Source organism: Amblyraja radiata, chromosome 20 (genome assembly GCF_010909765.2).
Source record: "Amblyraja radiata isolate CabotCenter1 chromosome 20, sAmbRad1.1.pri, whole genome shotgun sequence".
NCBI classification, from domain to species: domain Eukaryota; kingdom Metazoa; phylum Chordata; class Chondrichthyes; order Rajiformes; family Rajidae; genus Amblyraja; species Amblyraja radiata.
Window position 1 is genome coordinate 19,581,197 of NC_045975.1, and position 18,114 is coordinate 19,599,310.

The 18,114-nt window shown below is 37.7% G+C and overlaps 1 protein-coding gene across 3 annotated transcripts in view; it reads right to left on the minus strand.

Moving 5' to 3' along the window:
* LOC116984656 (choline kinase alpha-like) overlaps positions 1 to 17,874 on the minus strand; it is a 60,320-nt gene extending 42,446 nt beyond the window's left edge. For 2 of the 3 annotated variants that reach the window (XM_033038937.1, XM_033038935.1), the window contains exons 1-2: positions 17,252 to 17,874; positions 9,905 to 10,013 (exon numbers count right to left, since the gene is read on the minus strand). In XM_033038937.1, the coding sequence (XP_032894828.1) occupies positions 9,905 to 10,013; positions 17,252 to 17,475 (333 nt within the window). In that variant the 5' untranslated portion in view covers positions 17,476 to 17,874. The remainder of the gene's footprint in view (positions 1 to 9,904; positions 10,014 to 17,251) is intronic. The other variant, XM_033038936.1, reaches the window with a different exon arrangement.
* Positions 17,875 to 18,114: the final 240 nt, after the last annotated feature.

The window sequence follows — 18,114 nt, forward strand, 5'->3', positions numbered from 1 at the left end:
TTCAGTATTTTTGGCTGCATGTCTCGCATTAATTCCAGATATTTAACTTTTTTTCTGCATTTGTTAACCTTGCATTGGAATCTCTTAAATACAAATGTGCTTCATTTTTTTTTGCAACCCCAGGTGAGACTGTTAAACTTAAATTCAGGATTAAAAAAAAAAAACTAGAATTGTAATTTTTCCTCCTAAAATGGTTCCAAACATCAGTCCCTCTGATACTTTGCCCAATAGCCAGAGACCACGTGGTGACCTTGGTAATCAGCAAATCATTTGGTGGAGAGGGGGGGAGGGGGGGGGGGGATACAACTATTGATCAGGTCTAAAAATCACCTAATGTCATATTCATATTATTCCAGGCGGGAAGACAGGGCAATGATGAAGTACAATGTAAAGTTTCCCCGTCTTAATTTAAGTGTTGTGGTCAATAGGTGTGCTTCACTTGAAAGCAGTTAATCCTGCATAGATTTGACATGGATTCTGTGATTTTAAGCTTTATCTAAACCACTGTTCATTAGATAGTGTGAAACAAAACAAATGGCTATCCTCATTGTCATTGCATAATATAAATAATTACAGGTTTAATATAAAATTTACTACCTGAGTTGAGATCTCTGGAATAAAAAGCAACACAGGACCTCAGTGCAACATAACTCACTCACCCTTCAGGACTGTGGATCAAGTCTCATCACACCGCTTCCCCAATCAGTAATCCTCTGCAAGTGCTCAACAAAAACATAACTTTTTCATCCTGAACAAAGACTGTAGTACTCCTATTGCTATCCTATTCCAGATGTTAGCAATTAAAGGTGTAAAATATTTATTTGTGCTTTCAAAGCCATCACATGGATGTATATTTTCATAATTGAAGTTTCCTAACATTAAATATTTAGAAAGCTTCTCAGTGTTCGTCTGCAAGTTCTCTAGTTTAAAACTTGACAACACTTGTCCAAAGCCACTGGAAGCAAACAACTTGTATTGAATTTATGGGAATATAGTAGAATAGATGTTAGGAACACATTGGCACAATCTCTGATAAATCAAGCATTATAAATTAGGATAATATATACGTTTTACTTCTCTTAGCAGCTCCTGTGACTATTTAGTTTCAAAGCTACTCACGAGGAAGCAGCATGTGCATGCAAAATGAAATAATTATGCTTCTCATTTCCATAATACACTAGACTTATTTAAAATCAAATATTTCTAAACAAGTTGTCGATTTCTAATTGTTTTCAGCCGGCAATAATAAATTAAACAGGTAAACCTGAAGACAAACAATGAGAAGCTACATTATAGTACGGAACATCTTTGAGTGTGAAACAACTAGAGAATATACTTAATATTAATCTATCGGAAGGCTTAACAAGAAATACTAGATGCGTTACACATTAAAACTGATGATTATGTTTCAAACTCAAAATCGTACTCTTCAATTTCAACCTGTACTATAGGTATCGACTGGCTGCTTCAACATGTTTAACAAAAATACTGGATATTTTTGGCTATTAGCTGAAAACATGATATGATTGCATTATTACAATTTTATGCGATTGTTTTTCAATGTGCTTTTAAAACTATTATTGGAGGTTGTGATTTTGCAGCCACTGTGCAAGTTTTTAGAATAACGTACACAAACAAATCAAATTCAGTTATTAGAAAATCAAATTTTATAAATGGCCAGAACTAAAATTCTGCATGATAATGTCCAGCACATTCCTCAAATATACTTTATCTTATAGAAAGTATAAACTACTCCCTTTTATACCTTTACAGTATTGCTTGATATTCCATCAATACATCAAGCACTTTCCACTGTAAACTGTGGATGCTTGCTAAGTCAGGTGTAATAAGACAGTGAAGGAAGGTTAAAACCCATACTCTGTTGAATCAGCTGATTGAACCTCAAATGGCGTTTGAATATTGAATTAAACAGTGACCCAGAATAACCCAATGGTAGTGTATGGTGGCAATGTCAATTTAGAAGGGTTGTGGATTGAAAGAGATGAAAATGAATCTGCCCATTCAGAAATATTTTTGGAAAACATGTTGGTAATGGCAAGGATCCAAATTAGACTCTACAAAGAAAATGCAACCATCATCCCTCAGGGAGGTAGCCTTCACATTTACCATGTGAACACATAAACAAGTCCCAATGGAGGTGGGTGAGGAAAATAGTTGAAAGGTTTATTTTCTACAGGCTGAAGATCTAAAAATCTGCTGATTAGTAAAATCATATCGTAAAATAAAAAGCAGCTATGGGCATCTTATGGTTATTTTCATGTTTGACTGTAAACCAAATAATAAGTTTAAAACTAATTTTAAATGTATTATTAAGGGCAACAGGGAAGATCATAACTAATAGATTTTGCCACTATTTGCATTTCAAAGGAATTCAAGCTGATATGGAACAGGCAACTAAATATTTAACTCAAACCTTCCAAACAAAATAAAAGGCACAAATTGCTGGTGTAACGCAGCCTAATTTAAAGTTTCTATACTAGCTGTAACATGATTCTGAACATGCTCAACTTCATGTGTCAATTGTGATTTTCCACATTTAGTTTTTAATTTTTTTCTGTGGGTACTTTTACTCAAAAGGTCATCAATTTCTTAACATTTCTTTCCATATCCAACCATACCAATGTAATGAGTGGAAGGGCAGCCAACCACTTCATTCCCATGTCTCATTCATTTATGAAACTAGATTACAAAGCAAGTGCTTTGTCATAGATATTTACATTTATGTCTTCTATTGAACAATCATCCATTTTCTCATTTACAACTCTCTAATCCCAGCAACTAAAATGAGATATTCACTGAAAGAAAATATGAGAACACACCTTTTGGTAACCACAGTATCTTACAGCAAATCCCTGGTAAATTGAAAAATATAAATGTGCTCTTATAAAATTAGAACTGCAAGCATACATGCCACGTCATGTCAGCTTTGGCACATTAAGTTTGATACCATCCAGATTTTCTGCAGAGAAACAAAACAGAAAAACTTGTAGAATACTCACTACATGATTCCATAGAGAATGCAATCATAAGTATTGATAAGAAATAGAATATGGACTTGCAATTACAATGTTTGGGTGCACTGACGCTGTTTTGCTGCCAATGTTATATTCCTAGTTTTAAGTGGACATGATAAAAACTGCGAAGTAAAAGGAAGATTGAGATATTTAACTTCACAAAACTGGTGCAAGAACATTTGATAATTAAAATGTATTTTTATAAAATTAATTCACTGCAATAAAATAATTTAAATAACCAAGTATCATAGTCATTAATCTTAATATCTGCAGAATTTAAAAGTCAATGTCCTTTCTAAAAATAGACTTCTACAATTATCATTAAAGCCTGATATAAAAATGGAAAATGATCAACTGATCAGGCAATATTCGTGGAAAATTCCAGGTCCAAGACCATTTTGCAAATGCTGTCTTAGGGTCTTGGACCTGAAACATTTAATTCTGTCTCTTTCCAGAGATGCTGACTGACCAGCTGAATGTTCTTGCATTATGTTTTTGTTTTAGATTTCAAGCACCTGCATCTGTCTTCTACCCCAACTAGCCATTAAGCTGGGTCATCGCATCATTTTTTCAGTAATTAGTCTGGGCATTGGTTTTGGAGCAGTGTAGCATAATCTGGACTAACTATACTTAGACTAATGTCGATAGAGTTCTGCTGAGAGAAATTCCTACAAATTTAAGTTGATCTTGTAACCACTCGGATTACTGATTACCCTAGACCTTGAAAATGTCATAAACTCGTTACAATATTTTGCAGCAAACTGGGGTAAAAGTCACATTCTTGCATAAAATGTGTCAGTCAGAATGAAATTAAGTTTCTTATTGGTAAAGGCGTGCATGCGCAACAATTTCTTCTTACAAAGCTCTAGTCATACTAAGTTCACCTGGCGATTTCCTCTGCCTGTGGTCATTGAAGGGTTTTTGCTAGTACATGAGTATGTTTGTTGACAAGGTCCATTCCAAATGGCAAATAGTCAAATGTAGATTAGTTCTTGTGAACAATATATTTTACGTTAATTTTTCTTCCCAATGAGAAAGCTTTTGATTTGTATTAAGATGTAAATTTAAATTTCCAACGAACATATCCATTTGCTCAAATAACATTGATACATATTATTGGAAATGTTTTAGAAAGATTTACATTGCAATTTCTACAAAAATGCAGAAGTAGCATAGGTATACAATTGAAGCTGTCAATTAACAAGCAACACTTCAATCTAATCATACTTGGAAACATCAGGAATTGTAAAAGCTCAATTAGGAGTAAGTTTTTAAGTCTCTACATAAAGGTAGAAATGGACCTATAGACTTTATTATTGTTAAGTGACGATCAAGATTACACCTGGAAAAAATAAAGTGCAATTATTAAGCTTGTAAATGCACCTAACACATTCTCCGGGCAATTACCAATAATTTCTACCCCAGCTATTCTTATAGATGGAATGTGTGACAATTCCAAAATAAACTGTTTTTGACCTTTTAACTTGCAACGTGACCTGGACACTTTCATTTAACTTATTTTGATGGCTATTTATATCTTACAGAATGAATAAAGCACCAATTAGAATCAAGAAAAACAACTTTCTTGATTCATCTTTCCCTCACTCCACAAAAATACGACTGCCAATGTCATGTTATACTGTGTAAAAAATTTAAGATGAATATATTTCAACTATTTTAATATACAGATGCAGAGCACTACCTTTATCAACTGTCCTGCATCATGATGGACATCAATTCTCTTAAATTAGGACAGCAGTTTGATTAAAAGGCCTGCATAATGAAAATGCTATTATCATTGGAGGTTTCTGTCCATGTTCCACTGCATAACTATGTATCATTGCAGTCAGACGAGTGCAGTGCATAAATGAAATCATAGCCAAAACAGGACGGATTCATAACATCGAATTAAGATCGTCTACATGAGTTTCACTTAAGGCATTTCATCAAATCGCCCATGGTAGGCTGATCCAGAAGACTAAGGGGCATGGCATTCACAGTGACTTGGTTGAATGAATTCAGAACTAGCTTACTAATAGAAGACAGGGGGCTGTGGTTGAAGGGCATTATTCAAGCTTAATGACTGTTACCAGTGGAGTTGCAGGGATCTGTGCTCGGGCCTCTGTCGTTTGTGATATGTATATATGTATAAATGACTTGGGGGATCAAATATATTCATGTGATAGAAGAATTAGGGCATTTGACATAACGTCTACTCTGCCATTCCATCATGGCTGATCTTTCTTTCCCTTCCAACCCCATTCTCCTGCTTTCTCCCCATAACCCGACACCCATACTAATCAAGAATCTATCAATCTCTGCCTCAAACATTAGTTCTGTTTTCCCACTTTTGCATCCACTCCCTGCACACTATGGATAATTTACAGAGATCAATTAACCTACAACCCACACGCCTTTGGGATATGGGAAGAAACCTTTGGTCGCAGGGAGAACGTGCAAACTCCACACATACAACACCCGAGGTCAGGATTGAACCTGGGTCTTTGGCGCCGAGGCAACAGCTCCACCAACTGCACCACTGTGCTTGTCTTCATTAGTTGGGACATTGAATATGACCGTTATGAGTTAGGAAATCATAATGCAGCTTTATAGGACTTGGCTTGGGCAGCATTTGGAGTACTGCGTGCAGTTCTCAACACGTCCTTAAGAGGAAGAATGCGGAGGCTTCGGAAAGGGTACAGAGGTGGTTTACCAGGGTATTGGCTAAGGGGAGACTTGAACCTTTTCTCTGGAACATTACAGGTTGAGGAGAAACCCAATAGAAGTATATAAAATAATGAGACACATCAACATGTTGGACTGGCAAAACCTTTCCCCCTCCCCCCCCCCAAGCTGGAAATGTTAATAACAAGAGGACATGGCTTTACAGTGAAAGTGCAAAATTTAAGGGAGATGTGCTTTTGGATAGGCACATGGATGTGCAAGGATTAGAGATGTATACTTCATGAACAGGCAGATAAGTTTGGCTTGACATTGTGTTTGGCACAGACACTGAGGGCCAAATGGTCTGTTCCTGTGCTGTACTTTTCTATGTTCTAAGGTCTGTGATAGTTATAACTGCCTTCAAATTATTAATATTAAAGCTCAACAAATATCAAGCTATTCTGAACTTCTATATGATCATACAAATAACCCTCATTACTTCTGGGCACCTCACCTCAGAAATATAGCAAAGACCTTGAGACTTGATACACTGCACCTAGGGCTAAAATACAAGAAGATTGTAGAGATTGCTGAAGATCAAGTTTGCAAATTAACCAAGTTAAAACATATGAAGGACATTCCTATCTTTGATGGTGAAATCCATTAAAGCACACGGTATTGGGGGTTCAGTATTGATGTGGATAGAGAACTGGCTGGCAAACAGGAAGCAAAGAGTAGGAGTAAACGGGTCCTTTTCACAATGGCAGGCAGTGACTAGTGGGGTACCGCAAGGCTCAGTGCTGGGACCCCAGCTATTTACAATTTATATTAATGATCTGGATGAGGGAATTGAAGGCAACATCTCCAAGTTTGCGGATGACACTAAGCTGGGGGGCAGTGTTAGCTGTGAGGAGGATGCTAGGCGACTGCAAGGTGACTTGGATAGGCTGGGTGAGTGGGCAAATGTTTGGCAGATGCAGTATAATGTGGATAAATGTGAGGTTATCCACTTTGGTGGCAAAAACAGGAAAGCAGACTATTATCTAAATGGTGGCCGATTAGGAAAAGGGGAGATGCAGCGAGACCTGGGTGTCATGGTACACCAGTCATTGAAAGTAGGCATGCAGGTGCAGCAGGCAGTGAAGAAAGCAAATGGTATGTTAGCTTTCATAGCAAAAGGATTTGAGTATAGGAGCAGGGAGGTTCTACTGCAGTTGTACAGGGTCTTGGTGAGACCACACCTGGAGTATTGCGTACAGTTTTGGTCTCCAAATCTGAGGAAGGACATTATAGCCATAGAGGGAGTGCAGAGAAGGTTCACCAGACTGATTCCTGGGATGTCAGGACTTTCATATGAAGAAAGACTGGATAGACTTGGCTTATACTCGCTACTTTAGGAGATTGAGAGGGGATCTTATAGAAACGTACAAAATTCTTATGGGATTGGACAGGCTAGATGCAGGAAGATTGTTCCCGATATTGGGGAAGTCCAGGACAAGGGGTCACAGCTTAAGGATAAGGGGGAAATCCTTTAGGAGCGAGATGAGAAGAAAATTTTTCACACAGAGAGTGGTGAATCTCTGGAACTCTCTGCCACAGAGGGTAGTTGAGGCCAGTTCATTGGCTATATTTAAGAGGGAGTTAGAAGTGGCCCTTGTGGCTAAAGGGATCAGGGGGTATGGAGAGAAGGCAGGTACGGGATACTGAGTTGGATGATCAGCCATGATCATATTGAATGGCGGTGCAGGCTCGAAGGGCCGAATGGCCTACTCCTGCATCTATTTTCTATGTGTCTATGTAAAGGTGCATACTTTTACACAGAACTAGTTCATACTGGGATAAATTTCTGACAAGTCCTCACATAAAGAATAGTGAAAGTGTTTCCCAAAAGGAACCAATGAATGTACATCAAATAAAAAATCCAAAATTTGTCTGATTTGTTATGATTGGGCATGGACATTGAAGAATATGGAACCCTGGCATGTGACCAGAGATGATATAGATCAGTAATGACATACCTGAAGTATTGAACAAGCTTGATGAGCTGAATAATTTACCCCTAAGCTTGTATTTTGTCACACTTTCAACATTTGTCTGTACATATTAATAAGCAATCAAGATTTACACTAGAAATTTGACATAAATTATATATTTAAAGCACAATGAAAAGAAATTGAATCACAATGTAATACGATCATTTATTTTAAAAGGATCCCATGCCCTCATGAAAATAATTTATTTTTGAACTGGTCATTTACAAAATAAATTGCCAGTTAATCTATAAAAATCCCCATGCTGGACAATGCAGTTATAAGAAGGGATTCAATTTTTTCATAAGCATGTCTCAAGTGAAGAGATTTACTTCAGCCATTTAAAATTTGTACTATAATAGTTTTTAAAGTCTTGCAATACTCTAGGTTTTGCTGATTGAAGAGCAAATGTCAGTGAATTCAATATTGCACAGGAATTTACTAATCTACTAATGAGGGAGGAGTACTAATATCAAATTGCATCAACTGCAAGGAACAATCATAGCATTAATTATTTTGATGATGCTTTTGAACCTTGTGTAGATAAAGTGACAATCATTTCACAATATCGTAAAACATTAGAGAACAGGTTCCAATTTCCATCATCTGATTTATATTAGAGATTCGTGGAAACAAACTCTCTTCACTCACACTGAATTAAAAGTTACCATGTTTAAAAGGTAATAAGATTGGGTCAAAACAATGTACAAAGAATAAATGCTCAAAAGTTATTTTTTTTACAATGCCATATCTCTGTTGATCAAAGAATGAATGGACGATTATTGCTGTTTTCCTCAGAGTTGGAAAATAACGTGGGACATATCAAACAGATCATTGTTTATGAAAGTTACAAAATAATTTTAAAAAAATTTAGTTCATTATTTATCTGACAAGTTAATTGAACCAAAACAAAGTGTTCAATGTTACGTTTAGATAGGTCCAAATAAATAATGCAATTATTGCAGTATCATCACATTAACTGATAATATATGGTTCAGTGACATATCTATGTCTTGTTTGACTTAAGGGTTGAATGTGTGGCAGTCTGGATCAGTTCAATCTACAAGTTGAACATTCAAAATCTTCTGAAATCGCATCTGTTGGCATTAGCTCCCAATTGCAAGACAAACACTGTATGTCAACAGCAATTGCACTTTTTGTAATGATTAACTACTGTAGAAATACACAAAGTTCATAAGATGAATGAATCATCTTCAATTATATATATCCAATGACATGTGCATAGCCATCATTAAGTTTTGGATACTCACCATTAGGTTTAACAGATGTGACTGTACAAATGTAGAATCCTACCTTTTGACCCATTTGTAACAGATGTCTCTTCTAAACTCTAACATTTGTTCTAAAGAGCATGAACTAAGCCAAACCATTTTGTAATAACCTGAAGTTTGAAAAGCAAGTGACATGCCTAACAGTTTCCAGTAATCAAAATTAAATATAATTAAGTGATTTTACTTTATATGCAATTCCATGATTAATGTTTCATAATCTGCTGGGTAAGTGGTCATTTTCACTTGTACATTTTCTGAAAATAAGCAAAGTTCTTATTAGCTACAATATTTTGCAATTCCTGTTAATTATTAATTTTTCATTAAAAGCTTTTGGTTACCTTATATCCAATTCCATACCTTCAGTTTAGTTTACCTTATATTCTATTCTATACCTTCCACAATTGTTGGATAAAATATTGAATGTTATAAATGATGATTAAACTGCATTTCACAGCTCACTAGGTTAAACAAATCTGAAATATATGATGTGCATTTTCTCATGAGGTTGTAACCAGTATCTCTAATTTGCTATGGCTCGTTTCTATTTCTTTTGGTATTGTAAATTAACAATTGAACTATAGTTGGTACATTGTTTTGCAACTTAGGTTTTATGAGAAACATTAATTCCAATTTTATGAATGAAAGTTATTTGCTCTTGCTCAGAACAATGCAAAAACGTTTATATAATTTCAACATGGTAAAACTTGAATTGTTCATACAGTTTGGCTTGAATTCACATCTTGTCACATACAATTTTAGTTACCAAAATGAAAATAATTCAATCATTTTCTCCAGTCCAATTTAACATTAGTTTCCCATTGAATGAAAATATCTCGGCTCTCAAAAACAGTTTAACATCCCACCATCAGAAATACAATCTCACCTGAAGAATTGCTCCATACAATCGAAGGAGAATACAGTGTGGTTCATCCTCTACACAGCTTTTAGTATCAGGCAACGAACACAGAAAAAGCAGATTACTAAGGCCACCCCTGAAAAATAATCAGCAAAATAAATAATCCACTTAATTAATACATTTATTAAAAAATAAAGTAGTTAAATATTTCTATCAACTTCTCTAAAATTTGTAGAACAATTACATTATATAGTTATTGGAAAGTCAGAATGGCAGTTACTCCAAAAAGTGGTTGAGGTACGTGAAGTAGAATTTCAGGATAGTCCATGCTAAGATTGAGAACTTTTAAGTGCACAAATTCTGTGCCAAGTTTGTCTAGGATTTAAGTAATCTGCTCATGTTTAAGGCCACACCCAAGCGGAATTAATCATCTTCACAAGTTTCATTGGACATGAGTTTTTGTGAGCACGTCGAGCTTCTTTTAATTAAACTGCACCAATTATTTACTGGCTTCCAGTCTGCAAGAATTAGTAATGGAGGTAGATTTTATTTGTTGGACCTTTAGAAAATTGATTCAGGAGTCAACATGGAATTATGAAAGAGAAATCACGTTTTGTAAATCTACTAGTTTTTTTTCAGGTCATTACGTTTTGAATAGATATGAAATTATTGTATTCTGGACTATTAGAAGGCAATTAATAAGATACTACACAAGAGGTTATTAAAAATAATAATAGCACATGAAGCACACAAGTAATCCCACATTGATGCAGCAGTTGATGCTGCTACTTCAGTTTCAGGAGCTTTGTTTTTGATCCTGACCTCTATGCTGTCTATGTGGTTTGTTTGCATTCTGCCTGTGACCATATGGGTATTCTCCAGTTTACTCTCACATCCTAAGCAAAACGCAAAGTGCTGGAGGAACTCAGTCGGTCAGACTGCATCTTGAGAGGGAATTGACAGATGACATTTTGGGTCAGGTCCCTTCCAAAAACAGGTAGAAAAGTTGTGAAAGGAGGTGCGAGGGGAACAAGGCTGAGCAAGTGACTGGTGGGTACAAGCAAGAGTAGCTTTATTGGCAGATCAAAGGTGATACAGTTGCCTAGTCTACACCTCACACTAAGTTGATCTCCCAATTGCTAATTATTTGAACTCCCCTTCCTATGCTGACCTTTTTATCCTTGATCTCTTCCATTGCCAGAGTGAGGCCACTTGGAAACTTTAGGAAAACCATCTGATATTCTATGTGTTTAAGAACGAACTGCAGATGCTGGAAAAATCGAAGGTAGACAAGAAAGCTGGAGAAACTCAGCGGGTGAGGCAGCATCTATGGAACGAACGAATAGGCGACGTTTTCAGGTCGAGACACTTCTTCTGACTGATGTGGAGGGGGATGTGCGGGGAAGAAAGGAAGAGGCAGAGACAGTAGGCTGTGGGAGAGCTGGGAAAAGGGAGGGGAATGAAGGAGAAAGCAAGGACTACCTGTCTCCTGGTGGCTCAGCACTTCAACTCCCCCTCCCATTCCGAATCCGTCCTTTCTGTCCTGGGCCTCCTCCATGGCCAGAGTGTCCCACCGCAAATTGGAGGAACAGCACCTCATATTTCGTTTGCGTAGTTTACAGAATTCAGGTAGTCCTTGCTTTCTCCTTCCTTCCCCCTTCCCAGCTCTCCCACAGCCTACTGCCTCCGCCTCTTCCTTTCTTTTTCCAGCCCCCCCCCCCCCCCCCATCAGTCTGAAGAAGGGTCTCGACCCGAAACGTCGCTTATTCCTTCGCTCCATAGATGCTGCCTCACCCGCTGTTTCTCCAGCTGATATTCTACTTGGGTAGCTTACACTAATGCATGAACTGAATTCTTCGACTTCAGGTCATACCCCAACTTTCTTTCCCATGCCCACCACCACTCTGGTGTGCTCCCATTCCTCCGTGCCACCTGCTTCTTTTCCTTACTTTGCACTCATATCTCATCCCTGGGACTCCCATTTCACTTTTATAGCCCCTCTATTCACGTCTAGTCTTTGTTACTCACTCCATCCATCTGCCAACCCCCTCATCTGCATCCACCTATCACTTGCCAGGCTTTGCCCCACCTACCTCTTTTTCCTCCCATTCCAATCAGTCTGAAGAAAGGTCCCAACCCAAAGTGTGCCTGTGCATTCCCAGATGCTGCTTGACCTTCCAGCATTGTTTTGCTCAAGATTCCAGTATCTGCAGTTTCTTATGTCCACACATCCTAATGATGTGCTGGTAGGCTAATTGGCTACAGTTAAGTAGCAAACTAATTAAAGAGGAATCCTTGATAGACGATAATGATGATGCAAGACTAAACTGAAGTAAGAGGGAGTAAAGCATGGCCCTGTTGGGAACCAGCATTAACCCAACAAGTTAAATAGCATCCTTCTATATTGTATTAAGTTTGTTTTGGCATACACCGACTAGAATTTAGAATGAGATCTCATTGAAACATCCAAAGTTATGACATTTTTCTTGACCAGTCACACTCTCAAAATAAGAAGTTGACCATTAAAGACTGAAATATGAAGAAATTCCGCACTCAGAAGGGGATGCAATTTTTGAAATCCTTTACCCAAGAGGGTTGTGGGGGCATGCACCAGGTATATCCAAGACAGATCCATAGGTTCGGACATAAAAGGAAAGAAAAGCACATGGGGCTAGTGCTGGAAAGCACAGCTATGGTAAAAGATTAGCTCTGATCTTTTTGACCAGCACAAGCGTAAGGGGGCCAAATGGCTTATTTCTGTTTCTATGCACTCATTATGGAGACATAACAGCATGAAAACTAGCTATTAAGACCAATACATCTGCACCAATCATCAACACCCTGCCATCTAACTACATCCACTCCCCTCCTAAATCCTTCTCTCACTCATCTCCAGTCAGCAATTTAAAGTAGTCAATTAACCTTCCAAGCAATATATCATTGACCAGTGGAAGGAAACCAGAAAACCTGGGAGAAAGTCAAACATCGACAGGGAAAATGTGCACACACGGCTCCCACCCACACGCGAGGGATGGGCCTGCCTGAAGATCTTGCCCTGCAGATCCTTCTGCAAGGCAATGTGAGTTGCAAATTGGTGACTGGCGGTAGAACCAAGGACCCATCCTCAGCACAAGCCTGATGGCCTTTAACAGTCTGACACTGTAAAAGACCTTTTGAATTATTTTACATGCCACTGATATTCATATATTAGTTTAAATGATTAAAATAATTTAATTGAAGATATTTTGAATGATGAATGCCCATTGCAAGTGGAAAAAATACTTCATCTAATCTTACCTTTTCAGGAATTTCAGCACCCCTCTCAAATAGATGGGAGTTGCTGCTTCAACAGATATGACTGGGCTCAAACATGAAAAACATCCAGTCACTCAGTTCAGTACAATCTGGACCTACCATTGTAGTGGCTCACAGGTGCAGGAAAACACTGCTTGTTGGAGAAGCAGACAGCTCAATTGGACTGGTGGTATCAGACTAGATGGAAATAGTAATACGACAATTCCTGTGATGCCAAATTTGTCGTACAAGAATGGTTAAATATATCGGGCTTGCACTGACATATGTTTAGAAGAATGAGAGGTAATCTCATTTAATTTTACAGACTTAATAGGGCTAGTGTGGTAGTGATCAACTAGATAGCCTCAGCTGCAATGTCCACACCAGGGGCACAGTCTCAAAATAAGGGTTGGGCATTCCAGTTCTAGCAAATGCATGGAATTCTCCACCCAAGAAGTTTGTGGAACATCATTGACAGAATATATTCAAAAATGAGATTGATAGATTTTGTATGTTAGGCCAATCAGGGACAAAGGATTAGTGCAGGAAAGGGGCATGGATGTAAAAAGTTAACCATTATCCTACTGTATGACAGAGCAGTCACAAGTGGTAAAATGGCATACTTCTGCTTCCATTTCTTTTGTCCATTGCCTGAATTATGGAAGGAACATCAACTACAGTTCACATTTTTGTTTATATCTGATGAGTCCTGTGGGAAGAGAACAGTGTGCATGTTTAATAAATTTAGGAATAGGCTCAGCTGAAATCTTCCCCAAAGTTGAAAAGCTTGCCAAAACCGATGCATTTTAATAATGGACAATTGGTTACATGCCAGAAAGCACTTGAAGCCAATTTAACTGCATCAGCAAGGAAGATAGATCTTGAAAACAAAATGAAAGACACAAAAATGAAGGAAAAATGTGCAGGAAGGAACTGCAAATGCTGGTTTAAAACAAAGATGGACACAAAAAGCTGAAGTAGCTCAGCAGGACAGTCAGCATCTCTGCAGAGAAGGAACGGGTGACGTTTATGGCCAAGGCCCTTCACCAGCCTGAAGAAGGGTCTCAACCTGAAACGCCACCTGGTCCTTCTCTCCAGAGATGCTGCCTGTCCCGCTGAGTTACTCCAACTTTTTGTGTCTATCTTCAAAATGAAGAATATGTATTCGCAAAAAAAGTCACTACAGTTATCCATTAATTAAGACTGGACAATTGGTTTGAGATGAAGCAAAACTATTTCAAAAATAGACTGTGATTAATAAAGATGAAGGAAATTTATGAGTTAATATTTGGTACCTTAAGTTAGATGGGATAAATACTATTTGAATTTTTTAAATTTCATATACTTCAGCTGAAAGATACATTTTAAGTCATCATGCTGAGGAAACAGCAGTTTATACAATGCACTGATTTGATCAAACAGCTACATTACCTTTTATCTACGAACTAACATTTCAGCAAGGAAAGATTCAGGTTATCCAGCCACTCTTGAGTTTATCTTGGCACATTTCTAATTATGCAGAAAACTGCCTGTGGTCAGGAAATTCTAGAACCCCCCAAAAATTCTCATGCAACACTTTCTTCATAAAGATCACTAAAGTTTATTGTTCCACCACCCAGACCAGTGATCAACTTCACATGATCACAATCACAATAATACTTTATTAGCCAAGTATGTTTTGCAACATACAAGGAATTTCAATTGCCAAGTCTGTCATACAAATAAAAAGCAACGGAACACACAAAATACATTTTAACATAAACATCCACCACAGTGACTCCTCCACATTCCTCACTGTGATGGAAGGCGAAAAAAAAGTTCAAATCTCTTCCCTTCTTAGCTCTCCCGCAATCAGGGGCCTCGAGCCCTCTGTTGACTGGACGATCTTGACTCCCGTATCCTTCTAATAACAAAATATCCTGTGTTATCAATACTGCAAATAAAATCACCAATTATTGTATTTGCAGTATAGATAACACAGGATTTATTTATGACTAAAAGGGTGTTAACTCTTTCTTTGAATTACTCCAAACTTTTCATATCTGAACATTGCAGTGCATCTCCTCCTAGTCTCTCCAAATCTGGGATCAATCATGCAAATGTAATCCCTCAAATTACTAGATTACTAGTTGAAATATAAAAACATCAAATATGCAATCAGTCCTCAAGCCAATTTTCTCCAGAATCAAATACCTTGTTAAAAATTAAAAAAACAATTTAGATTTTTAGACCCATATCCTTTACAATGAATCAGCGAATACTATCTGTTCTGCGCCAATGCACACTGATATTCAACATAAGCTAGTACTGCAAACCTCCCACCCATTTGCCAAATATTTGTTTAATTTAGGGGTAAACATGACGGTTGCCCATAATTAGTGGGATTTTGTCAAATAGCCGTTTCAAATGCAGACAGGTAACATCATTACTCCCAACTGACCCCTCTCCCGGTCTATTCAGTAAGTCTTCTCAAATAGTTCCAACAATAAACCAATCAAACCTTTATGCCCGAAAATCATGCTGACATTTTTGATTAGTGCCTGCCCCTCAAAACTATTTCTCAATGTTTCATTTTAATTTGTGGTTAACTTTATTTAAAATCTGCACACAATACTATGATTATGTGGTATGTTATTTATTTAGTCGAGAAGAGTATACAATGGAGATACACATGGCGTTTTGTCAAAATTAGAAGCAATTGTGGTTTGGCTTAAAATTGCAGACTATAATTCATTGGACAATTAACCTTCCAATGGGGAGAATTACTATTGTTTCTAAAAGTCAAAAGAACTGGAAGTAAACTCAAACTATAATAATGTCAAAACATAATCCTTGACCTTCACTAGAAGAATGTGCATTAAATTCTATTAGGTTAAATTTAAATGCTGAGAAATCACCTGCAAATCTTTTGGACTAATTCAACACTGGTACAGTTACTATTTTATAGCAGACAAACCTCAAACTAAACCGTTCCATTTGCTGAAGACTGAGCCACACCCATCGAGAAATCCAATCCCTTCCCTTTGCTGCATTTTGCTGCAATGTATTCTGCATTGCATGGATGTTTTAACCCTTTTCACCTCCAGATGAATATTGAGCATGTCAAATTTGGTCTTTTTTAAACAGTCAAATGACATAAATTACTGAGGATTAATGTCAAATTATGAAAACTTTGATTAATTTGGTCCATAACCCCTTGAATATCTAAGATTCAGAAACATCAGAGATGCTTTTAAAATGTTGAAAGGATTTCAAGAGGTACATGTGGAAAAATAATTTCCCTCGTTGAAAGGATTATCAAGAATATGGAAATACAATTCATGACCAAAATCAGACAGCAAAATTTCACATGAATGTTTGTCGAATGTTTGCTCGAGCTATTTTCAGTTTAAGACCACAAAAGACAATATTTATTTTAGGCTGTGTGTCGGGAGCTATGGAGCAAAGGTGTTTGATAAATTGAGATATCATTGGAAGATGGAACAGTTGACTAAACGGCCCGCTCTTGTTTCTGAATATCTACGGCTACATCGATGCACCCATTAAATATTTTCACTGCAAAAATAACAAGGGTTCCATATATTACGTTTAGCCAAATTATTCCACCTGCTATACCAGTTATTACCTAACTCCCCCAAACCGCCAACACCCCCTTCCTCTCCCCATAACATCTAATTTCCTTCACCATATACGTGATCGGGACAAAATGACAGGCTGATCATATAACAACGCAATTATCCCAAACCTTTTTCACTGTTAATATTGTTTCTTTTTTCGCTATGTTTTAATTGTATGAAAGTCATAGCAATACGTATTGGGACTCGATACAAATCATTGATCAGCATTGTATTCCGACTCTAGGCTCCATCTTATCCGAACTCCATCACTCGTGGACAGAGAGGCGTAGCTTCCATTTTTAAACTCGTTTCTTTTTTTTGTGCTTTTTTCACATCCTCCGTCAAGAATTCCGTTTATTTAGACCCCAGCAGGCAGCCTCATTTTTAAAAAAACATTGCAAAATCCCCCGAACGTTCTGGAAAAACTGGTTTAGAAAACACACATACACATGTACATACAAACCTTATGATACTAATTTGGAATTCCTCCTCTGTCAAGGTTTTCCAAGCACCTCGAAGAAATTCTTTACACCACAGATACGCTTTATGCTTGGTCTGTTGGTCGGGTTCGTCCTGTTTTCCCGCTTTGTAGTCTGTGGCTTCTTCATGCTGAACACGGAGCCCATTCTGTGCGATCAAGAGCCCCATCCCCGTGGTTTCCGTGCTGTTGGAGAATTTGGTTTTCATTTCTACAGATCAGGTTTCGGAAAAAGAACAAAAGTGCGTTTGTAAAAGGACGGGGGGGGGGGGGAAACCCAACGGAAATAAATCCCTCTCGCCCCTACTCGTGCAATGTCGAGAAACTCAAGAGTTGAAAGACAAAAAAAAAGAGAGAAAAATAGCGGACCTTATTTAAGTAACCCACACCTAGCAGAGCAATTATTGCTCTGGAAGAGGAGAACAAAAAATGTCTCAAGGTTGATTTTCAATTATATGCCGAAAAGTGGAGTTTTACGGTGTACGCAAAATCTCCGGCCCCTGAAAGAATCAGTGCTTTTGTTCCCTAATTGCTGCAAATATGAGTGAGATTGCTGCTCTCTCGGAGTGCAGACAACTGTATGCGCAGCCCGCCGAGAGACTCAGAACAAAACTCGCTCGTCACGTCTTTGGAACAAAAGTCATAAAGAACATGATTGGAAACTCAGTTCGCCCCGCCCTCACAACAGCCAATGGATGAAAGCCTTTCATTTTAATCGACGCCCTCACCTCAGCAGACCGGTGTGATCAGGATTCGTCCACTGCTTTTGTTATTCGTGCAGGAAAAGGAGATTTTTATGACGCAAGCTAGTGTGGAATTTTGACAAAATGAGAATTAAACAACATCAG